General features: G+C 39.4%; 1 protein-coding gene across 1 annotated transcript in view; it reads right to left on the reverse strand.

Moving 5' to 3' along the window:
• The window catches only part of HSDL2 (hydroxysteroid dehydrogenase like 2), a 30,425-nt gene extending 12,609 nt beyond the window's left edge, over nucleotides 1–17,816 (reverse strand). The window contains exons 1-6 of the mRNA XM_084899238.1: nucleotides 17,678–17,816; nucleotides 11,616–11,779; nucleotides 9,493–9,591; nucleotides 8,502–8,616; nucleotides 5,590–5,693; nucleotides 4,445–4,543 (exon numbers count right to left, since the gene is read on the reverse strand). Coding sequence (XP_084755364.1) covers nucleotides 4,445–4,543; nucleotides 5,590–5,693; nucleotides 8,502–8,616; nucleotides 9,493–9,591; nucleotides 11,616–11,779; nucleotides 17,678–17,694 — 598 coding nt within the window. The 5' untranslated portion in view covers nucleotides 17,695–17,816. The remainder of the gene's footprint in view (nucleotides 1–4,444; nucleotides 4,544–5,589; nucleotides 5,694–8,501; nucleotides 8,617–9,492; nucleotides 9,592–11,615; nucleotides 11,780–17,677) is intronic.
• Between the last annotated feature and the right edge of the window lie 7,633 nt (nucleotides 17,817–25,449).

Raw genomic sequence — 25,449 nt, forward strand, 5'->3', positions numbered from 1 at the left:
ATAATAAAAAGCTAATATGCAAATTGTCCCCTCGACCAGGAGTTCGACCAGCAGGCAGGCAGGCCAACCACCCATATCCCCTGCCCCTGACCAGGCTGGGCAGACCCCACCCATGCATGAATTCATGTACCAGGCCTCTAATATATATATTAGATCATAATAATCTGGCCACTCAGTGTATAGAACTTCTTCATGAGACTCACAGCAAAATTCAATTAGACTTTTCTGATTCAGAATACTTAAGAATTTGCATACCATTCTTAAGAGTTAAGAAGCCAGTAAGGTATAATAGCAAGAGCACTGAGCTGTAAGGTGAGATTTTTATACCAACTATGCTATTTTGGGCAAGCCACTACCACCTTTGGGCCTCAGTTTGTTGTTTCTAAATATGAGCTCCTCTCTTAAGTCTATTGTCTCTATTTCCTCTCTACTAGAATGTGGAGACCTTGTTTTTATTCTTCATCACTGTATGCCCGATGCCCAAAACAATGACAAGCACACCATAAGCACTTACTACCGTGTTTCCCCGAAAATAAGACCTACTTACAGGTTTCCTTCTGAGTGAAATATAAGGCATCCCCCTGAAAATAAGGCCCCCCCTAGGCTAAACATGAGAGATTTGCTCCACTGATTCTGAAAGAAATGGAGTCACAAGAAATTCACCAGGAAATTCAGGAATTGGTTTGTTATAATGATGTTCCAGAAGATGATGACATGATTGTCATTGAATAAATGAGTAAATTCTTGATACTGTAGGATTCACAGTTTGTCTGGTTTGTGTTGACAACTACCATACTACCGTACCGTATACAGGTAATAAATTTTCTTTATTTTCATTTAACAGTAAATGTGTACTGTATTCTTCTTCATGGAAAAATAAGACATCCCCTGAAAATAAGACCTAGCGTATCTTCGGGAGCAAAAATTAATATAAGACACTGTCTTATTTTTGGGGAAACAGGGTAAGTACAAGTTAACAATAAGATCCATCACATAACATTCAGTGATGATTTTTGGAAAGGAAAATAAGCAATATTTGTAATGAAAGCTGATAAACCTTGGATCACAAGATTCCTAAAGGTGACCCTACAATTTGAATCTAATTAAAGGAATAACGGGGAAAGCTTTGGATTGATTCTTCTGGTTACAGCTTGCTCAAAACAGACAGTAACAAGAGTCTTAAAATCAATGGAAGATTTCCTTTCACATAAATGTATGCAGTACCTATCAGGTTTAAAACATCAGCATTGCCTTTGAGTCTCCTTCTCTAGGAAAAGAGTTTATCTCACCTCTTTAACACCTGCCGGCCCCTACCAAGCACACACACACATATTCTTCGGTGTGTTCAATGAACCAAAGATATGACTTACAAAGCGTATCACTAAGGAAAAAAAACCCTCCCAATTAAACTGTGGTATATCATCAATTGTAAGAGCATTCTAATATCAAAGATGTAAAAATGTAAAAGCCTGGGCATCTCAGTATCAATGAAATATGGTAAACACTGCCATGAGAACAAGTTGGAAAGTAGGTCCTTCGAAATAAACACTAGTTTTTGTTTCTAGCACCAGAGAAGCCAGTTGCCACCTTGTCACATTGGCCTCCCTGGTGAGCTGAGCTCCCATGTCCATCTGCAATGCGGTCCAGGTGATAGAGGACTGAAGCTGTTGTGATACTTTTATCTTCCTCTCTGTGGTCAACACCAAGATCAGTAGCTGCATTTCCAGACTCCTCACCCCAACCCACATGAAGTCTATTCCAAGTGGACCTTCTTCTTCTACCACCGTTGTTCTGACCAGTCAAGAGGTAAGAAGCAGTAGACATTGTGAATAGTAGCCCTTGTACCTCTTCTCCTCCCGCCCTTCATTTCAGCAGAAACTATGAAGTGGATTTTATAAAAAGAAAAAAATTATATTTTTAAAGGTGATCTTTCTGGGGGCTTGAGAGCCACATGCTGTGAAACTAATAGCGGCCTGCTCACTGATCTCCTCTGAATGTGTTGAATTTGGTGTGGTCAAAGATCTAGACCCAGAAGGGCTCATGTAGCTGGTGTAGAGAAGGCACACCAAGCCAGAGAGGACAAACAGCGAGTGGACCAGGACACTGCTTTGATTACTGATAATAAATGTTACACTATATCCATTCCATTAAGTGCAGTAAATCTCCTTTTCCTTACAGGGCAATAATGTCGGGAGATTATTCAGCTTTTGCAGACATAGAAAGAGAGCCACTCTATACAGTCTAGGATTAGGAATCATATTTTTTTTTAATCCTCACCCAAGGTTATTTTTCCCAGTGATTTTTAGAGAGTGTGGAAGGGAGATGAAGAGACAGAGAGAAACACTGATGTGAGAGAGAGGCATTGATTTTGAAGGTAAGGACTGCATCACATTCACCTTAATACCTCCTAATACCGTGTACAGAGAAGACACTTAATAAATTATATGACACTTAATAAATAGTACAGAGCACTGTGCCTGGAATATAAAAATGTTCGGAAGATTAATGAATAGAAAGTTACATACCAGGAGTACAAAGAGGGAAAATATTATGTTGGGACTTTTGTTATCTTGGAGACCTTCCTTTCTAACAAACTGCCTGAATCTCATTATCTTTTAACTTTAGTAACAGCAATGCTTAATGTGGGGGGAGGAGATTGAGAAGAAAAGGAAGTATAAAAGAGTCACAGTAAAGTGTAAATTTTAAAGTCTTTGACTGTGATCCACAATAAGTAACACATTTTACTAACATGACGACTAAGAATATATAATACATACACATACACACTCACTAATATATTTTATTCATTTATATAGGAAACAAAAGTTTATGAAATAATACTGATCCTTACTATGTGCAGTACTACCTAATATTTTCTATTTTATTCCATTAGAAATAAAACAAAACAACAAAAAATTCTGGCTGCTGCTTACTAAATCAATTTCACAATCCACTAAGTTGATTTTATGCCTCACTAGATAGATTTCATGACTCACCAATGAGTCTTGACATGTAGTTTGAAAAATGTTGTAGATGCACTTTTTTCACACTCACCTTTTACCCCATTGCAAAGAATATTGCTTTCCAGAAAATTTTAAAAGAACTGTGTCTGACACAGAAACGTAAGAGATACAAAGAAACAATAAAACATGATTCTGATCCCACAATGGGCTAGTAAGTAAAGGAATCTTGGTCAAATTACAGAAGATAGCAATTTTTAAGTTGATTCTTTGAGTCCTTAGAATAAAGAAGGCAACTAGAGAGCTGGCTGCAAAAACTATTTTCCTAAGTTACATCAGCAACATGCCCGTGTTCCATAAATTCTTACCCATAGCACCTTGTTTCCTCAGCTTCCACACTGTGGATCATTAGACCTCTCCCAACTGGTTGGAGCTGAGAAAATCCCTTCACCCACTGCACAGCAGATGGGAAGCAAAGAGAAAAGAAATCCTTCATCTGTTCCTAAACTAGAATTCTGGGTATATTTCACACTGCCATTTGTGGCAGTTCAGTTCAAGAGCACCTGTAAGGCTACAGTACTTCATAAAAATACTAAATTAAATGTGCTTTTAATAGTCAATTTCTACTGACCTAGGCATCTACTAGGTGAAAAGGCCAAAAAAGTATCCCAGTACCCTACAGTGGTCACCCCATGATAACTGTCCAGTAGGTATTTGTGGAGTGATGGAAATAAATAAAACAATGCCGTACATAAATCCTAACGTTGCATACAAAATCCAACCATATGTAGGTTCTTGTCACCTCAAGGGGGTCTAGGCACTCTGTGAGCTCAGGATTCATGTGAAAGTAACAGATAAGTCAGCTTTTTATAGTGGAAAAAGACAAAGGTAGTAAGAATATAAGAAACAGAAGAAATATTTGTTGGGTTGTATGAGTATAAAACAACAGCATGAGAATCTGCAGAATTTAGTAAGGTATCAAACATGAGGAAGGAGAAAAGGTTAGGGAAGCACAGCTGGCTTCCTGTTGGCTTTAAATGAAACTCTTCAAATGTTCCAGTGTTCAGTGTTTCCAGGATAGCCATCTGCTTAAGAGTCAGTCATAGAGTCCAAGTGAAAGCTGGAAAATGTCTTATATGTACAATAAAGAGTTTAACTTGTTTCCCAACAGACAGACCGAGGTTACCTTTGACATCTACTCATTCCTACCCCACCCTGCTCACCCAAGATTTATCTTGAACAATAAATGAGTCCTAACCGGGTAACTCAGTTGGTTAAAGCATTGTCCCAATATACCAAAGTTATAGGTTCAATCCCCAGTCAGGGCACAGACAAGAAGCAACTAATGAATGCATAAATAAGTGGAGCAACAAATCAATGATTCTTTTGCTCTCTCTCCCCCTTCTTCTCTTTCTCTGAAATCAATCAACAATTTTTTTAAAAGAACAATAAATGAGAATTAAAAAATATTTTTTAGTACATACCTGTTTTAGGCCATAATGCATTGACTGCAATTTCACCTTTAAATTCTTCTGCCATTCCAAGCACACACATAGACATACCATACTTAGCAATGGTATAAGCTGAAAGGAAACACAAGAAATAATAATTAATAAATAAATTAATTTCTTTCTATTACTATTTTTTCCTGATACATTTTTTAGAATTCTTTAATAATATAATAAATACAAAACATGATTTTTAAAACACACTCTTTAAAAAAACAGTTTTTATGGAGGTATCTGAACAGGAAGAGCTTCTTTATGTATTTACATCCTAATATTTTATTTAAAGAAAAGACACAATAATAAACTTTAATTTCCCTTACTATTATTGGAGTGACACTACTGTTTCTTAATCTGGTTTTTTTTTTCCCTTTGTAAAGAATGAAAGTGATCATTTAAAGGAAAACTACTGCTAGTAAAATAATAAGAACTAAAGGCTACAAACTTATTATCCTTGTCAATGAAAACAGAACTTCTTTTAGTTTGCTTTGTGAAATAAGGACCAAGTCTCTGATACAACTATTTTAAAGGAGGTACTTACACATAAATCTTGTTATTTAACATACTTTGAATCATTAGTTTGCTGTGGAAGGTAAAGTATTTCATAGATAGCTTTTAACCAACTTTATTGAAGAACTAGAGGCCCGATGCACGAAATTTGTGAAAGGGGCTTGGCCCCCGCCTGCTGCAGCGGCTGCCTCTGCCTCAGCCCCTGCCTCAGTGGCTTCGTCCAGAAGGTCATCTTGAAGGACGTCTGGTCTAATTAGCATATTATGCTTTTGTTATAGATAAGTTACATTCAATAAAACACACTCATTGGGACTTGAGGGAGCTTTCTGGGATGATGGAAATGCATATCTTGATTTAGATATTGGCTTTACAGGTGGATATATTTGTCAAAACTCATCAAACTGAACCATTAAGATCTGTGCATTTTAATGAATATATATTATACTTAAATTCTATAATTACAGACAAAAGTTTAAGAATCTACTTTCTAAAATGCTACTGATTCTGCATAGAAAATGTAATGCTGAATGTGTATGTAAATTGTGATTACATAATAGATGCATTGATTTAATGCAAAACAAATAAACAAACCATCCCCTCATCCTACCACCTACCACAGTGCTGTTTGAACCACAGTGGATTTAGGTTCAGTGGTGGGCTGAGATTGAGAATATGAGCAATTTTACTCTTTTTCAAATGAGGAATACATGCTTTAGACCTAAAAGTGAAAGAAAACACAAGTCAAATGAATAGTTTTCTAACAATTAACCCACTTTTTAATTTATTTATTTTTTATTGATTTTTACAGAGAGGAAGAGAGAGAGATAGAGAGCCAGAAACGTAGATGAGAGAGAAACATCAACCAGCCGCCTCCTGCACATCCCCCACCAGGGATGTGCCCACAGCCAACGTACATGCCCTTGACCAGAATCGAACCCGGGACCTTTCAGTCCGCAGACCAATGCTCTACCACTGAGCCAAACCGGTTTCGGCAATTATCCCACTTTTAAAAGTTTTATTTTAATTTACTTCTACAGAGAAACTGAATTTGTTCAGTAATCCATAGAGTACTTTTTAATATACATATATAATTTATTTTTTACAGAAAGGAAGGGAGAGGGAAAGAACTAGAAACATCGATGAGAGAGAAACATCAATCAGCTGCCTCCTGCACACCTCCTACTGGGGATGTGCCCGCAACCAAGATACATGCCCTTGACCAGAATCAAACCTGGGACCCTTCAGTCCGCAGGCTGACGCTCTATCCACTGAGCCAAACCGGTTAGGGCTATAGGGTACTTTTGTTGTTTGTTTATTTTTTACTCTTCTAGAATGAACATGGGAAAAACAACTAATTTTTCAACTTTGAAACTTTGCTCAATGGCCTGTCAAAATGATAATACTTGGTGATGATAATAAAAATCCTTGGGCACATTAGCCTTAAATCCAACTGTGGTTATCCTTAACTACATCCTTCAAAATTCTCCCTCCCCAACACACACACACACACACACACACAAACACACACACTTTTCAGTAACAGATAATGTAATTGTCAGCCAGCACAACTTGTACTGTGCAAAGAACATAGGTATTCCAGTCAGACACACCTTGGTTCAAATCCTCCTTCTGCCCCTTCCTTGTGTGATCCTGGGGAAAATATATAGCATTCTACTTCTCAGTGTTCTCATTGGTAAATGTTGGTAATCCCTGCTACCATCTAGGGTTGACCAAGGGATTAAAATGAGATGATATATATGAGATATTTAAAACAGTACATATGCTAAACCCATGAAATAAACTACTGCTATCATTACTATTATATAGGTTGACTTATTTCATCTTTAGTAAATATGATATTCTTACTATGCTGAAATTGTAATTTAATAACATAACTCCCAATACATTTCCAAAGTTAATTTGCACCAGTATGCAATGCAATATGCCTTTGGGAGCAATATTAAGTTTTTGGTTTTTTTAAATAGTACTGTTTACAAAGGTAGGCAATTTATTTTACAGGAGACTCAAGCACAATATTTAAATTTTTTTCATCATTAAGCTATACCATGTTAAATATTGTAGCTTAATAATTTTATAACTTTTCATTTTATTTCACATTCAATAACTTCTAGAACTTTGAACTTGTCCACTCTTCTTTCAAGTCAGTTTTCTTAATACAATACTAGAGGACCGATGCACAAAATTCACGCAAGGAGCTCAGCCCTTGCAGCCCTTGCTTTGTCGGGAAAGTTGTTTGGCTGTCTAGTCTAATTAGCATATTATGCTTTTATTATTATAGATTCTTGGAACCATCAGCAATGTCTTTTCAAGTTTATAAACCAATTACAATCAATATCACTAAAGGATTTTTATATATATTATTCCTTCCCAAAGGTGCTTCACTTTTATGGGGGTGAGGTGGGGAGAGGCAACCAATATTATTAGCTGATAGTGATTAAAACAGTGAACTGCACCTTAAAACATCAATATGAAACAAACTAAATCTAATCCAGGTATAAGACCATATTTCGCATTCAAAGGAATATAGGTTAGGCCATCATTTTCATTTTTAGAAAATGACCTCAGAATAGATAAGGGTCCAAATTGTTCTTGCCAAATGGGTTTCCAAAGACATAATTTCACAAGGAATGAACAATGAGAACCATGCATTTGTGTTTACATAAATCATAATGTCACCTAAAAAAGCCAAGCCTTTGACCCATTCTTTGTTTGGGAACTGAACTGAGAATTCTCTCTTATGTGGCAAAGAGAGTCAATTTTTCTCAACAATACACTGGGCACACAATCTTGCCATACAGTAGATGATCATGTTTGTATTCAACATGAGTAAAGCACTGATCTATCTGTTTCAAATCATGGAGGTGTATTTAGTACTTAGACTTCATAACATAGTCCATTTTTTTACTTTTCAGCAAGGCACTTTTTGTATCTTTGTATTTATTTATTTTTTTTATTTTTTATTTTTTTAAAATATATTTTATTGATTTTTTACAGAGAGGAAGAGAGAGGGATAGAGAGTTAGAAACATCGATGAGAGAGAATCATCGACCAGCTGCCTCTTGCACACCCCCTACCGGGGATGTGCCCGCAACCAAGGTACATGCCCTTGACCGGAATCAAACCCGGGACCCTTGAGTCCGCAGGCCGACGCTCTATCCACTGAGCCAAACCGGTTTCGGCTGTATCTTTGTATTTAGTGAGCAATACAATGAACAAACTTAATTTCTGCACATCTGTGGAACATTTCTACAGTAGGGTAAGTTTTTAAAAAATATATTTTTATTAGTTTCAGAGAGAAAGGGAGAGGGAGAGAGAAATAGAAACATCAATGATGAGAGAGAATCATCAATTGGCTGCCTCCTGCATCCCCACACTAGGGATCAAGCCCATAACTTGGGCATGTGCCCTGACTAGAATTGAACCCAGGACCCTTCAGTCCACAGGCTAACGCTCTATCCACTGAGCCAAATCGGCTAGGGGTCTCCTCGACAATTCTTTAACTTACGTAAGGTAGGTGCCTCTGGTGTTGACACTCATCATCAAATCCACCCTCTTCGTAGGTGTTTCCAATGTGTTGGTCAAGCTAATAGCACTGGCATTATTCACCAAGACATCAATTCCTGTTTTCAAATAATGAACTTCCTATTAATGTAACTTAAACTTAATTAAAAAAAAATAAAAACATTTACTCTGTGTAGTTGAACCTAAGTTGGTTCACAAATACTTCTTATAGATAAATTAACTAATCAATACACCAATATAAAACTAAGTAGCTGTGTCAAAATACCCAAATAATTTTCACTAGCACAATGGAGACAGGCCATCACCAGAGATCCACGTGAAACTACAAGGAGGCTTAGTCCTTGGTGGTTTGTAGCTTCCATTTGTATCTGTTGTCTTATGTCCTGGTCATCCCTCCTTGTCTCCAGGAATTTAAGATTAACTTCTTTAAAATTTTCCCTCTTCTCTAGCATCTTTCCAAAGGCCGTCCTCCTTCCAAGCATACAGACCTCCCTCCCTTCTAAGGCTCTTTCTGGTCTTGGGGACTGGGACCAGAGTTTCGATTCCAGGCAAATCATCAAAGATCAAGTGTGCTTTGGTAACTCATTTCTAAAATAAAATGAATCTAGAATAATGATTATTGCTGTATCTTATATCCAGTCTTCCATCCCTAGCCACTGCATATATAATACATGGCTATAGTAATTGAAGAGAGGCAAGAAAGTGGAATGGGATCTAAGGAACTACTTTTGGTTAGATGTATGTTATTGTCAAGATCCTAACCTTATACTGGATGGTAAATGTGTTATAGTATTCAAAATAATTCTTGCCAAATAAAAAAAAACAACAATCCTCATTAGGTTTTAAGCTACATTTCTATATGAACAATACTCATTTTTTATTATACTCCAAAGACTCAAAAATTTTTAATTAAAGTTATAGTTACACCTATATTTTATCAAAATTCAGTAATTATTTCAGAATTATGGCACTACCTCCAAATTTCTCAACTGCTTTCTCCACTGCATTACTGATTTGCTGTTCATCTCTCACATCAACAATACATGGCAAGGCCTTTCCTCCAGCGGCTTCAACTATGAAGAATAAAGAAACAAAAAGAGCATTATAAAGCATGTAAATATTAAACCTTTCATTCTGATATGAGTCAAAAGAAATAAGAACCCCATCTTCAGAAAATCAATATAAATAGCTATGTCTTATAACCACAACAATAGGAAAGATTGGCCCATATCCAGCCTCAAACTAGATAGACTAGTTCCATTAAAAAACAAAGAGGAATTTTAAAATTCTATTAAAAAGCCAAAAAAGGAAGGTAATCTTAAAAAACTATTATGAGCCCTGGCCAGTTTGGCTCAATGGTTGATCATCATCAGCCTTAGGACTAAATGGTGGTGGGCTCAATTCCTAACGAAGGACACCACAGGCATGTACCTCAGCTGTGTGTCTGATCCCCATCTCTGGTAGGGGCTCACGCGGGAGGCAACCAGTCGATGTGTCTCTCACAATGTTTCTCTTTCTCTCCCTCCCTTTTACTCTCTCTCTAGGGATCAATGGAGAAAATATCCTTGAGTGAGGATTTTAAAAAACAAAACAAAACACCATTATGAAAATTTTCAAAAAATATAAAGAACAGTATAATAAACTACCATGAATCTATCACCTATCTTTTTATATATAAAAGCCTAAGTGACCATTCAACCATCCAACCAGTAGCTATGACATGCACTGACCACCAAGGGGCAGACCCTCAATGCGGGAACTGCTGAGCTGCGGGAAGTTGGCAGCTGCGGTTCTCAGGTGATACACCTGGAACCAGAGGGGAGGGAGCCCCGTTCCAGAGTGCGCCACCCAAACACTGTCCTCTCGCAATCCGGGACCCTTTGGGGATGCCAGAGAGCCAGTTTCAGCCTGATCCCCACAGGCCAGGCAGAGGGACCCCACCGGTGCATGAACCCTTGCATTGGGCCTCTAGTCTTCAATGATTGTTAATATTTAGCCAGTACAATTTATCTACATCCAACCTCATTTTGTTTTTTGCTGGTGTATTTTTTTTTTTTCTCCTTACTCGAAGATATTTTTCCATTGATTTTTAGGGAGGGTGGGAGAGAGAGGGAAAGACATAGAGAAACATCTATGTGAGAGAAACACATCAATTGATTGCCTTCTGCACATGCCCTGGCGAGGGCCTAGGCTGGGGAGGAGCCTGAAACTGAGGTACGTGCCCTTGACCTTGATTGAAACCGGGATTTTTCAGGTCCATAGGCCAACACTTTATGCACTGAGCCAAACTAGCTAGGGCTGCTGGTATATTTTAAAACAAATCCCAGCTATCACTTCATTCATCAGTATTTGATACGTATTCTCTTAACATAACCACAGTGCTATTAAAATAACTAACAAAACCAACAACCTCAGGTGAACTTGAATTTTTAAGCTCTCCCTCCTGGCACTGTGCTTGGCACAATGCCTTGAATATAAGCACTTAGTAATTATTTGTGGACTGAAAGTGTTAAAATAATAACCTGAAAATGGTGCAGAAAATAAATAACATGGAAAGCTTTTTCAAAGTGTTCACTTCATCCACCTCTCAAATTCTCTGTTTCCACTCTCCCATTCTCCACTCAGATCCAAGAACAACTGCCCTCATGTGACACAATTTTTAAAACATATATATATTTTATTGATTTTTTACAGAGAGGAAGAGAGAGGGATAGAGAGTTAGAAACATTGATGAGAGAGAATCACCGATCAGCATCCTCTTGCACACCCCCTACTGGGGATGTGCCTGAAACCAAGGTACATGCCCTTGACCAGAATCGAACCTGGGACCCTTGAGTCTGCAGGCTGACGCTCTATCCACTGAGCCAAACCAGTTTCGGCGAGATACAATTTTTAATGGGAGTCTCTCATATCACTCCAAGTGTTAGAGGAGAAAAAACAGATCCCAATCACTGCTCTAAGGTGACAAAATACTTTTAAGCAGATAAACTTATTTTTAGGGTAGCTTTCAAAGAGCTATAATTAAACGCTCCAGTAAATTATCTATGTATTGCAACCATGATGAGAATATTTCATGAAATGGCATTGTCACACTCACTTTCTTCAGCAGCAGTATAGATTGTGCCTGGGAGTTTGGGGTGTGCTTGAGTGGTCTTTGCAGCAATGACAATATTTGCTCCGTCCTTTGCTGCTTTCAATGCAATAGCTTTGCCAATACCACGGCTTGCTCCTGTGATAAAAACTGTACATCCTGCCAATTTCCTACAACAGAACAAATGTGACTTTATTAGAAACCTCAATGCTGTATTTACTTACCAGTATGAAGAACGTATGTATATCTATATCTATCTAATTATCTATCTATCTATCTATCTACTTGTAATGTTTTCTCCTCTGTGAAACTTTCTCTAAACCCTCCTCCCTCCCCATATGATTAGCTAATAACTATACTGTACTCGCATTGCACAACAATTATTTATTACAACTTCAGTTGGCCAATCTTGCAGTGCTTTGGCAAACAAACTCTGCTCAAATGAAAAATAAGTCTTTAAAGAGAAACAAGGAGTTAATAAACTACATAAATATGTATTTTTCTCCCACAAAGAAGTGTTAACAAAGCTTATAAATGAGTGGTGGGGTTATGAATAAATTTGATTATGTTCTTTATATTCTTTGGGATTTTTCATATTGTCTACATACCACTTAAAAGAAATGACCTAAAAGCAAATAATTGTTCAATGGATGACCATCTTTGTTCATACTAGCCAGAATGGGAACACTGTAAATGTCCATCAACAAATGAATGGATAAATAAAATATGGTATATCCATACAGTGGAATATATTCAGCAATAGAAATGAATGATGTACTGATCCAAGCTGCAACATGAAAGAACCTTGAAAATATTATGCTAACTGAAAAAAAAAAAACCAGTTATGAAGAACCATGTGTTGGGTGATTCCATTTATATGACACTAAAGGCCCAGGGAACAAAATTGTGCATTCAGGGGGCAAAGGGGCGGCCTCAGCCTGCCTTGTGCCCTCTCGCAGTCCAGGAGCCCTTGGGTGATGACTGACTGACGGGTTAAGCCTGCTCCCTCACTCATCCTTAATGCTGCCACAGAGGCGGGAGAGGCTCCCACCACCAACGCTGCACTTGCTAGCTATGAGCCTGGCTGGCGGCTTCTTATTGAGTGGTGCTCCCCCTGTGGGAGCACACTGACCACCAGGAGGAAGCTCCTGCATTGAGCATCTTCCCCCTGGTGGTCAGTGCGTCTTATAGCAACTGGTCATTCTACCATTTGGTCGATTTGCATATAAGCCGTTTATTATATAGAATTTCCAGAATTGACAAATCTACAGAGAAACAAAAATTACTGGTTGCCTAGGCCTGGGGGTGGGGAAGTTGGAGATTGATAGCTGAGAGGAGTGGGTTTTCTTTTAGGGGTGATAAAAATATTTTAAAATTGATTATGGTGATGGCTACACAACTTGGTGAATATACTAAAAGTCACCAAATTGTATATTTTAAAAAATATGTTTTTATTGATTTCAGAGAGAAAGGAAGAGGAGAGAAACAGCAATGATGAGAGAGAATCATTGATTAGCTGCCTCCTGCATGCCCCACACTGGGGATCAAGCCAGCAACCCTGGCATGTGCCCTGACCAGGAATCAAATCATGACCTCCTGGTTCATGAGTCCATGGTCAACCACTGAGTCATGCTGGCTGGCTGAATTGTATACTTTAAGTGAGTGAATTGTGTGGTATGTGAATTACATCTCAATAAAGCTGTTAAACATACAAACTTAGAAAACTGGCAAAGAGCTCAAGTACTGATCAAAAGACTCTCTAATCCAAATGTACTGAGGAAAGTTATCTGAGCTATTCACTTTTTATATTCATCCACCTTAATTTTAAACATCGTACTTACTCAGCTGTTAGGTGAGAAGAAAATATCAAAAATAAAGTCAGATGACAGGGAAGGAAACCCACTTTCTTGTTTACTTAAAAATAAAGGATTTTTAAGAAAAATTAAGAGAGGACAGCAAAAGTGACAACAATGACAAAGAGAAGAGGGACAGTAACCAGAGACAGGAGTAATATATAAGCAGGCATGTTAACAAAAGAACATAAGACTCTTGCCAAGATCTGGAGGCGTGATCAGAGATATTGTGAGAAGGGTTTAACCAAGAAGGGGAGTGGAGCAGTGAGGAAGAAACAGAGAGGTGGCAACTATTTTCAGTGAAGTATATAAACATACAAAAAAGCATATAAACCAAAGTATACAGTTTAAAGAACAAAATAAAATGAATACCAAGAAGCAAAAACAGAACATTACTAATACCCCAGAAACTGCCTGTCTATTCCTAACTCTATACTCCTCCTTCCTCCCCACCTATTAAAATAGTAACAACTATTTTATTTTTTACATTTTAAAAGAACAGTTGACATACAATATTATATTAGTTTCAGGTGTACAATGTAATGATTTGACATATAGCTTACTAGAGGCCCAGTGCATGAAAATTCATGCACTGGAGGGGAGGGTCCCTCAGCCCGGCCTGCCCCCTCTCACAGTCTGGGAGACCTCGGGGGTAGAAGGTGACTCAGCAATCAAGGGAAGGCAACGCCCGCATCACACCTCTGCTGCTGCCACTGCCAGCAGCGCAAGCCTCAGCCAGCCCTGGTTACTTGAGACTTGAGTGGCCCTGTGCAGCTGGGCGGCTAATATCCGAGGCTTGCCTGTACCTCGAACCAGCCCTGGGCAGCTTAGGGGCTGAGGGGACTGGAGGCAGGCACGCGGAGCAGTTGGACCTTCCTGGTGGCAGGCCCAGCTGTGCCGTGTGCCTGCTGCCCTGGCAGGGCAGAGCGGACTGGTTGCCACCATCTTGTGGCTGGAGGCACTGCCATCTTTGAGGGCGTGACAGTCAATTAGCATATTCCCTCCTTATTGGCTCTGGGCACCACCATCTTTGTGAGGGCGTGACAGTGATTAGTATATTCCCTCTTTATTAGATAGGATGACCATGGTAAGTCTGGTAACCATCTGTCATCATATAAAGTAAAGATATTGACTACATCCCCTATGCTGTACATTATATCCCTATGATTTACTTACAAGTTTGTACTTCTTAATCCCCTTCATCTTCTTGCCCATTCCCCTATATTCCTCCTTTCTGGCAACCTCAGTTTGTTCTATGTATCTATAAGTCTGTTTCTTTTTTGTTGTGTTTGTTTCTTGGATTCCACATATAAATTAAATCAGGCATTATTTTTCTTTCTCTGAGTTACTGCGCTTAGCACACTTAGCATAATACTCCTTGGGCCCAGCCATGCTATCACAAATGTTAAGATTTCATTATTTTTAAAAATACATATTTTATTGATTTTTTTTACAGAGAGGAAGGGAGAGGGATAGAAAGTTAGGAACACTGATGAGAGAGAAACATCAATCAGCTGCCTCTGCATACCTCCTACTGGGATGTGGCTGCAACCAAGTATATGCCCTTGAATCTGAGACCTTTCAGTCTGCAGGCCAACGCTCTATCCACTAAGCCAAGCCGGTTAGGGCAAGATTTCATTATTTTTGTGGCTGAATAATATTCCATTGTATATTTTCTTCATTTATCTTTTGATGGACACCTAGGGTGTTTCCATATCTTACCTATTGTAAAAAATGCTGCAATATACACAGGGATGCATATATTTTTTAAATTAGTGTTTTTATTTTCTTTGAATATATACCAAGAAGTGGTATTGCTGGATCCTACGGTTATTCTATTTTCAATTTTTTGAGGAACCTTCATACTGTTTTTCATAGAAAATGCACCAACTTACAACCCCACCAACAGTGCACAAGGGTTCTTTTTTCTCTACATGTTTGCCAATACTTATTATATGTTGCTTTTTGGATAATAGCCACTCTGACAGGTGTGAGGTGATATTTGATCATGGTTTTGATTTGCATTTCCATTTGCATGTCTTCTTTGAAGAAATATTTATTCAGTTGCTCTGCTCATTTTTTAATTGACTTTTTGGTGTTTTTTTTTTATGTTTGTTGAGTTGTATGAGTTCTTTATATATTTTGGATATTAACCCCTTATCAAGTATATCATTTGCAAATATCTTCTCCCAGTTGGTAGGATACCTTTTTAGGTTTGTGGTTTTGTTTTTGTTTTTTGTTCGTTTCAAAGCAAAAATAAACAAATGGGACATCAAATTTAAAAGGTTTTGCACACAAAGTAACAACTACTTTAAATATTACTCATTCCCATGAGGCAGGTGTGGCTCAGTGGTTGAGCATCGGCCTATAAACCAGATCATGGTTCAATTCCCAATCAGGGCACATGCCCAGGTTGTGGGCTCAATCCCCAGTGGGGAGCATGCAGGAGGCAACCAATTGATGATTCCCTCTCATCATTAATATTTCTATATCCCTTTCCTCCATTCCTCTCTCTAAAACCAATAAAAATATACTAAAAAAAAAAAAAAAAAAAGGAAAGAAGAATTAGATGTATTGAAAATGTGTGTCCTTAGACATATAGGTACAGAAGAGCGTTTGATACCATTAAAAGTGGCATATGCAATGCAATCTACAGAGGATATATTATAGAACAGTACACTTGAAACTTATAATCTTATTAGCCAATGTCAACCCAATAAATTTAATAATTTTTAAAAATGTGGGGTGTGTGTGTGTGGATAGGGTGATATACAAAATTCTATCCTACCCTATATAATAAAAGGGTAATATGCAAATCGAAGGAACAGCGGAACGACCATTCGCTATGAGGTGCACTGACCACCAGGGTGTAGATGTTCAAAGCAGGAGCTGCCCAGCCAGAAGCTGCCCAGCCAGAAGCTGGGCTGATGGCTGGTGAGCACAATGGTGGTGGTGGGAGCTTCTCCCACCTCTACAGCAGCACTAAGGATGTCCAACTGCCAGCTGAGGCAGACATCCCCGAGGGTTCTCTGACAGGGAAAGGGTGCAACAGACTGAGCCACCACCCCCTCCAGTGTACAAATGCTGTGCCCCAGGCCTCTAGTAGATTTATAAATGCTCAGAATATTTTTGGAAAAATACCAGAGAGTAACAGAATTGTTAGTTAGGGATGACAAAAACTCACTTTTGAGCTGTTTAAATCTTTTGGCCATGTGTTTGCATGTTTCAAGCAAATTACATAATGCCCATGCTACTTAGCTCAATACACCCATACTTTACAGAAACAAAGCAGAAAGGTGGGTTGCCAGGAGCTGAGGAAGGAGGGAAGTTGTTTAAACGGATATTGAGTTTTCTAAGTTGAAAAAGTTTCAAAGATTGGTTGCACAACCGTGTGAATATGCTTTTCGTATATGATGTTATTAATCCTCACCCGAGATATTTTTCCATTGAATTTTAGAGAGTGGAAGGGAGTAGAGACAGAGAGAAAGCAGCAGATGGAATTGCCTCTTCTAGGAGTCCCTACAAGGCCAGGGGTTCCAACTTGCAACCCAACTACAAGCCCTTAACTGAAATAGAAAATGGGATACTTGAGTCCACGGTGGGACGATCAATCCACTGAGCCAAACCGGCTAGGGCTGAATATACTTACTACTGAACTATACACTTAAAAATGGTTAAGATGGCAAATTGTGTATTTTACCACAATTAAAAATATTTCAAAGCGAAAACAATCCCGTCAAAAATATCTATAAGGTTAGTTTTATTAGTTACTAACTTGAAAGTCACTTTTTAAATATTCCATTATTTTATTTTTCCAGAATCGAGCATTCTGCCCCAGAGAACAAGGCACTGGGTGCACAAGTGTTCAGTGACCTTTCACCTAGAACTTTCGTGCCTTCAGCTATGGGCTCACGCCAAGCCGGGGCCGGCCCTACGGGCGGCGGGGTAACCCCCTCAGGACCCTTTCCCTGTGGAAGAAGTTTATACATGGCTGCCACCCTGAGATTACAACTTTGGGTTACTTTTCATGAGTTATCACAATTCTAGGAGCACTGAGTCCAGCGCGATCCAGCATTCCGATCCAGCATTCCGGAGCGCGACGGGCAGCTTCACACACCCTCCCACCGCCGCCGCCGCCGCCGGCCCCCGCGGGCCATCCACTCGGGCTCACTCCGCGCGGCCCGGCCTTTCCCCGCGGCTCCCCGATCCCCTTACCCGGTATTGGGTAACATGACTTTCGCAGTTCGGAATCGGGGGCGACAGCTACGGCAGCGACAGCGAGTGTACAGTGACAAGCTGTCCTTTCCTCCGCACTTAGTCCCGCCCCAGGCCCCGTCCGAGGCCCCGCCCCGAGGTCTGCGAGGACAGGGGGCCGGAAGCCGGACGTTGCCGAGTGCGCTTGCGCACGCAGTGGGCCCGCCCCCGGCGCTCGGCGCTAGTTCCTACTTCCCCTTACCGGGCGGTGGAAACCGGCTCTCTGCGCAGGCGCTGTAGGAGAGACAGCTCTGCCCCGCCCCCTCGCGGGAATCTACAGTGACAATCGGTCTCCAGCCCGCGTGTAGATCACTGGGCGCGTCACCAGCTGCGTGCGCCTTTTCACGGCCCATTGAGGATTCCAGGGCATAGGCTGCGTTCCTTTGTCAGCGGGGTCTCCGTTTGAGTGGTGTTTAAGGACCTTGACTCTGCCCTGGGAAGGCTTTGACTAATCTCCAGCCACGCGCAAACCTGGGCATCTGTCCCGCTGCACGCCCTCCCTCGGAGGCTGCCCTCAGGAGCGATTTTCCTCGCAGATATGTACTTTAGTTCCGAAGCCCAGGGTCGCATTTTGATTCCCACGGAATCTGGACTAAAGCCTGTCTGACCTCGCGGGGCTGTGGATGGCACTGGTGAGGGGCAGCTTCTGGATCAGAGCTCTTTGCAATAGTCACACCGAAGATTTCAGTTAACTCTGATTGTTTTACTCTTAGCCGATAGCTCAGCGAGGCAATCTCCAAATTTAGTGACTAAATAAGGTTAATTCTCTGATCCAATATTGTTTTTGGATATGGCCCAGCTACCCTAATAAACTAAACACTGGCATATGTTTAGGTAGACATGAAGAAATTGCTTTGTATTGAGAAGTGGTAGAACAGGATGTTCTTTCTGGGACTAGAGAAACCAGCTTGGAGACTCCCTAAAGAGCTCTATTTACTCATGAATGTCACTTGCCAGTCCCCTATAGACATTTGAATTTAGGATCTGTGATATAGTGTTTAGATACTCAGGAGGAATTTTATTATTCAGCTGATATTAGCTTAGCTCCTGCTATTTGCTGGTGTTCACTGGAGCTACAGGCAGGGCAAAAAAGACAAAGGTATCTGTCTATGCGGGAGGAATGAGGAGTAGTCTAAAGTGTACTTTAGACTATCCTATATCCTATATAATAAAAGCCTACTATGAAAATTGACCAGGACAGTGGAACAACTGGTGAATGACTGGTCACTATATCATGCACTGACCACCAGGGGGCAGATGCTCAATGCAGGAGCTGCCCACAGCTCACAGGCCCCAAGCCAGCCAAGGTGGGTGTGAGTGGGCTCCCCCCCAATCATTCCATCGATTGCCCCACAGAGGGAGGCGACTAGCGCTGAAAGTGAGTGCCAGCGAGGGGGGTAGGGGGGAGCGCATCACACCCATCACCCACAAGTCTCCCCACAGATCAGCCCTGATCGCCTGCCAGGCCTAGGGACCCTTCCCGTGCACGAATTTCATGCAATGGGCCTGAAGTTGTAAATATGAAGTGTTTTAGAGAGAGATTATTCATAGGGGCTGTTATTTAAAAACAAAAAACAAAAACTATACTCAAGAAAGTGAAAGGCAACTATAGAACGGAGAAAATATTTTGAAATCAAATATCTGATAAAGTCTAGTATCCAGAATATATAAAGAATTCTTAACTCAGCAACAAAAAGATGAACCCAATTGAAAAATGAACAAAGGATCTGAGCAGCCTTTTCTCTCTCTTTTTTAAAAATATATTTTATTGATTTTTCACAGAGAGGAAGAAAGAGGGATAGAGAGTTAGAAACATCGATGAGAGAGAATCATCGATCAGCAGCCTTTTGCACACCCCCTACTGGGGATGTGCCCACAACCAAGGTACATGCCCTTGATCAGAATCGAACCCGGGACCTTTCAGTCCGCAGGCCGACACTCTATCCACTGAGCCAAACCAATCCCAGCCAGACTTTTCTCCAAAGAAGTCGTATCAATGGCCAGCAAGTACATTAAAAAATGCTCAACATCATAAATTATTAGGGAAATTCAAATCAAATCCAAAATGAGATTTCACTAAAAAAAAAAAAAAAAAAAAAAAAAAAAAAAAAAGGAAATAAGTGTTCAGGATGTAGAGAAATTGGAACCATCTTACATGGCTGATGGGGATGTAAAATGGCACAGTACTTTGGAAAACAACTTTGCAATTCCTCAAAAGTTAAACATTTGTTACCAGCTACTGGATATTCACATGCAATTACATTTTTAAATGCACACACAAGAAATGAAAACATTCAGAAAAACCACCAGATGGCACTGTTAAATATTTAAAATAAAATACCACAAAATGCTAATCTATTAACAAAATTGTGATAAATTATACCCTGACTCGGATTAAGGCAAAAATAGCATGAAGTTGTCTGTAGGACTCCCATAAAGGGGAAGTTAAAAGAGGCATACATTTGAAATTCCTTAAAACTGCATCATTAAAATAGTACATATTACTCTAATTCATTTTTATATTATTTAAATTATCGTAAAATAGTCAAGCTTACCTTCACTTTATGACTTCTAAAGTCTATTAAGTTTAATTCTTCAATATTAAAAAGTAATTCTCAGATACACAGGAAATTGAAAATACCAACTTAAATTGAAATATCAAAAGGTAAAACATTGAGAACTTTAATATTAAATTATCGAAAAAGGATTCTTATAGAAGAAAAACTCTTCTAACCCTGGCCCCTTGTATAAAAGTATACTTTTTAAGTGTATAATGAAATAACATCACATTTGTTGACCATAACCCACATAAGGAAATAAATTTTTATCCAGACCCAAAGTCCAGTTTTTGATTCTATTTTAATCTATTATATCTTATCCTGTTCTTTTAAAATTGACCATAACCTAGTAAATTATTTTGATGACTCATTAATGGATCATAACCTACCCTTTGGAAAGTATTGCTTTAGCCCAGCTGGCTTGGCTCAGTAGTTGAGCATCCACCTATGAACCAGGAGGGGTGTGCAGGAGGCAGCCAATCAATGATTCTCATCATTGATGTTTCTCTCCTTTCTGAAATCAATATTATATTTCAAACAAACAAACATTGCTTTAGTGTGTTGTAATTTTTGAACTTGCCTTTTAAGATATCCTAGTCCTCTCCAGTCAAATATAAAATCACTAATGGTCAGAGGCCAGTAGGAAATGACTAAGAAAATTCCACCAGGAAATTCTAAGGAAATGGTTAGTGAAGAGTGATATATGCACAAAGCTCCTGCATTGAGTGTCTTCCCCCTGGTGGTCAGTGCACATCATAGCAACTAGTCGTTCTTGTTCATCAATGCTTCAGAAAAGGTAACCATAACTACCGCTCCGAATAACATATTAATTAGTCTAGGTCAGTGGGTCTCAAACTTCAGTGTGTACCAGAATCACCAGAAGAGCTTTGCAAAAAATGGATTAATGGGCCCAACCTCTGGAATTTCTGATTCACTAGGTCCTGGACAACAGAGTTGAAGAATTTGTATTTCCAACAAGTTTCCTGGTATTGTGAATGCTGTTGGATGGGGCGCAAAAAGGTGTTGGCCAAAAGTGCCCAGCCTTGCTTGCAAATTGGAATCACTTAGGGATCTTTAAAAAATTCTGATGCCTGGATCTTCCTACTAGGCATTCTAATTAAATAGGAAGCAAACTCCCAGGTAGTTCTAATACTCAGCCAAGACTGAGAATCACTGATCTTGGTCAATGTAATTTCATTCCCCTTGTCAATGCCTTGTTCAGAGTGGGCATATTATCCAATGTGACAAATGCTGGGGAAAGTTTTCTTACTTTTAAGAAAGACCTTCTAGATGTTATTTCTGGATATAATGCTAGGAACTGCTGTATCTATTCTGCGACCATAAGAGAAAGTAGCTTTCCCCTTTCTTAAAGCTCCTTCAAATGTAAACTTTCTCCTATAATATACATGAAGGAAAGGATGGGGGTGGAGGCAGTTGTCTCAGAACCCTCCTGCTAGTTTTCTAATGTACTCACCGCTCCAAGGTACACTGGGTTTTCCTCACTTTGAGGCTGGCCATATCTTAGAATTCCAGGAAACATTTCCCTCAGGAGACAAACCAATCCCTTGCATGAGGTCGCAGTGGAGTGGGTGTGTGGACCATGCCAGGTTTCCCTTTTTCTGCTCTTGGTTTATTTACTACACCATTCCCACACAACTCTTTGCCAATGAGTTGAGTTGAGGCCTGCTTACAAAAGTGAATTAGTATACATCACTGATTTTTAAATCATTGTGCTGCAAGAACTTTTAAAACATACGATACCTGACTATTTAGTTAGGGGCACTGACTTCTTTCCCCTTAGATTGTCAAATAAAAAAATGACAACAGTCAACACAATAGCTGCCCGGTGTGAACTAATCAAAATTATATCTCTTTTTGCCGAAACCGGTTTGGTTCAGTGGATAGAGCGTCGGTCTGCGGACTGAAAGGTCCCTGGTTCTATTCCGGTCAAGGGCGTGTACATTGGCTGTGGGCACATCCTCAGTAGGGGGTGAGCAGGAGGCAGCTGGTCGATGTTTCTCTCTCATCGATGTTTCTAGCTTTCTATCCCTCTCCCTTCCTCTCTGTAAAAAATCAATAATAATATATATTTTTAAAATTATACCTTTTTTGTTGTTGGATGGACAAAAATATATTTTTGTTATGCCGTAGAATTTTAATTATTAGTTTATGTGTGTCAAGGGATAAAAAGGGTTGAAAATTGCTGCTATAGATATAAAAATTAACTTTATGTGACAACTGCTATGTGAGAGACTACTATTTGCCTGCCCATTACACATTCTTCACTTCTTACCAATGTCTATTATTAGAGGTGGCACTATGCCCAGTAAAAACACTGCATCTCCCCGCCTTTCTTGCAACTAGGAATGACCATGTGACCAAATTATGGCTCTTGAGACATAAGTGGAAGATTTTGGACTTCTAGGGAAGCTTCTTTAAAAAAGCTTCTAACCATTTTGTGAGCTTAAGAATGAAAGCCATTAAACAACAATATTGCCATAAGCTCACCTAATGGAACAAAAAGAGATTGGCATCTTTGATGAACATGGAATGCCATAACAACCCTGAAACCACTACTTCTAGAATTTTGCATGAGAAATAAAATTTTACCTAATTTAAGGCACTATTATTTTTCGTTTTCTGCTATATGTATCACAATCTAACACTTAATGATCCTCAAGGCAAAAGTATAAAAAATTATATAAACCATTGCAGGGGTCGCTCCTGAACATACCCACATCCCAACTTTGCTCTGGCTTCATATCTGCGTTCATCTCTGCTTTCATGCCTGAGAGCATGAATTCTGTTCAAATTTCCTTCTTTAAAATCTCCACTCCCTTCAGGAGATCCCATGCCCTACTCACACATCGATTGGAGTCCCAACCAGGGCCCAAGCCGGGGAGGAGCCTGCAATGAAGGTAAGTGCCCTTGACCCAAATCGAACCTGGGATGCTTTGGTCCACAGGTCCGATGCTCTATTCACTGAGCCAAATCGTTAAGGCTGAATTATTCATTCTATTTAGAGTATGACTTTAGCAAGACAGTCCAAGGTGGGTGTGGTTTCGAAGCCCAGTTCCCTTGGAGATATTTCCACCTAATTCTTCCTGGGGTCCTCACTTAGTAAACTATCATGTCAAACACACCCACATCGCCCGAAGTCGGGCATTAATTCTGAGACACAGTACTCCACTTAGAGTACATGAACTCTTTCCATGCTGAGAAAGAAACATTTGACTCTTCTATCATCAGTGTAGCTTCATCTCTGCTCACTATAAAAATAGCACTTTAGCCCTAGCTGGTTTGACTCAGTGGATAGAGCATTGGCCTGTAGACTGAAGAATCCCGGGTTCGATTCCGATCAAGGGCTTATGCTGGGTGTGGGCTCGATCCTCAGTAGGGGGTGTGCAGAAGGCCAGCCAATCAATGATTCTCTCTCATTGATGTTTCTGTCTCTCTTTCTGTCCCTTCCCCTTCCCCTCTGAAATCAATAAAAATATATTTAAACTAATAAGTAAATAAATAGAATAAAAAAATAAAATAAATAAAAGTAGCATTTTATTTTGCAGGACAATGCCAGTTCTCTTTTATCTTCTAAGCTTTCAAACTCTTCCTACTACCAGGCATTTAAAAAAAAAGAATTTAAAAAACGGCATTCAAAGTTAGCTTAAGAATCAGGTCCATGATTGAGCCACCTCTTAATGGCCACTACTCTGCTATACAAAGACCAAGCTCTGGAATTACCCCCATGTCTTTACTCTGTGCCAAATTATTCTTGAAGGTGTCATCCTCCTACTAACCTTCCCTAAATTAAATTTTATTGTTGAAAGTATTACAGCTGTCCCTTCTCTTTCCCCACTAAATTAAATTTTTGATTAAGGTTTCACACTCCCACTGCTCCTGTTGAAGAGTCTACATGAAGACTGAGGACCCTCTGACACAGCAATCCTCTTCCTCCATGTGTGGGGGTAGGATTGGGGAGGAGATGTGCTTTTCTAGTTACATTAATAACATCTTCTCATAGAGAAATGTTCCAGATTGTTCTTTAGTTTTGTTTTTCTGTGACTGACCTTTTGCTTATTTGCCTGTTCAAGGTTAGATACTTCCCTTCCCTGTGGGCTCATCAGTTACAGTAAACATTTTTTAGAATCATGTTGGGGAGGGATAACAGCTCTACCCAGTTGTCTGGCATCCCTGGAACCTTTCCACTGACTTTGTAGACAATGATCTGCTTTTTGCATAAGGCTATGGTTTCAACAAAGGACAAATAAAGAAAAAGAAAATAAATATATCCTAACCAATATATTTGGTTAAGTACTTATGTCAAAAAAATTAGAGGGAAGATTTGAATTAACGAACACAGTGAAGGCCTTGTTCTAATTGTAAAAAATAAATAAATAAATAAATAAGTATATATGGGAATATATTCTACCTTTGATTTAGCAATAAACATATACTAAGGATCCAACTCTTAGTGCATGGGCTGCAGAAAGTGACCTATATTGATATTTTTACATTGCTTTTTTGTCTCAAGAAGTCCTAACTGTAAATATAAATAGGGTAATGTTAATTAAATATTAACTACCACTGCATACTGGAATACCTTAAGGTAAAAGTTCAAAGGTTGTATTTTGTCCAAACATCATAAATGTGGGGGGTAACTTTTATCAGATAAAGGTGTTGCAGAGGAATTTCTTAGACAAATTAGAATAAAAACACAAGGAAGGCAACATGTTAGACAATTTATAAACTAAATTATTATGACTGTCTTATATAAGTTTTTTTTTTTTAATGTTTTTATTGATTTCAGAGAGGAAGGGAGTGGGGAAGAGATAGAAATATCAATGATGAGAATCATTGATCGGCTGCCAACTGCACGCCCCATACTGGGAGTCAATGGAGCCCGAAACCTGGGCATGTGCCTTGACCAGGAATTGAACCAGTGGCCTCTTGGTTCCTGGATCCATGCTCAACTGCTGAGCTACACCCACCGGCCAGGCTGTCTTACATTTAAAAAGTATAAAGCAGTTAGCAATACAGAATGCTACCTTTTTCACCATTAAGAAACCAGTAGTATATAGAACATAAAGCTTTCATGCCACATTAGGTCATGTGAGTGATATTTGATCAGTCAGAAACTCAGAAGCTTACTGAGGACATGGTTTTTTCCATGCCTTC

This window comes from Pipistrellus hanaki, assembly GCF_964339955.1.
Source record: "Pipistrellus hanaki genome assembly, chromosome: 11".
In the NCBI taxonomy this organism is placed as follows: Eukaryota; Metazoa; Chordata; class Mammalia; order Chiroptera; family Vespertilionidae; genus Pipistrellus; species Pipistrellus hanaki.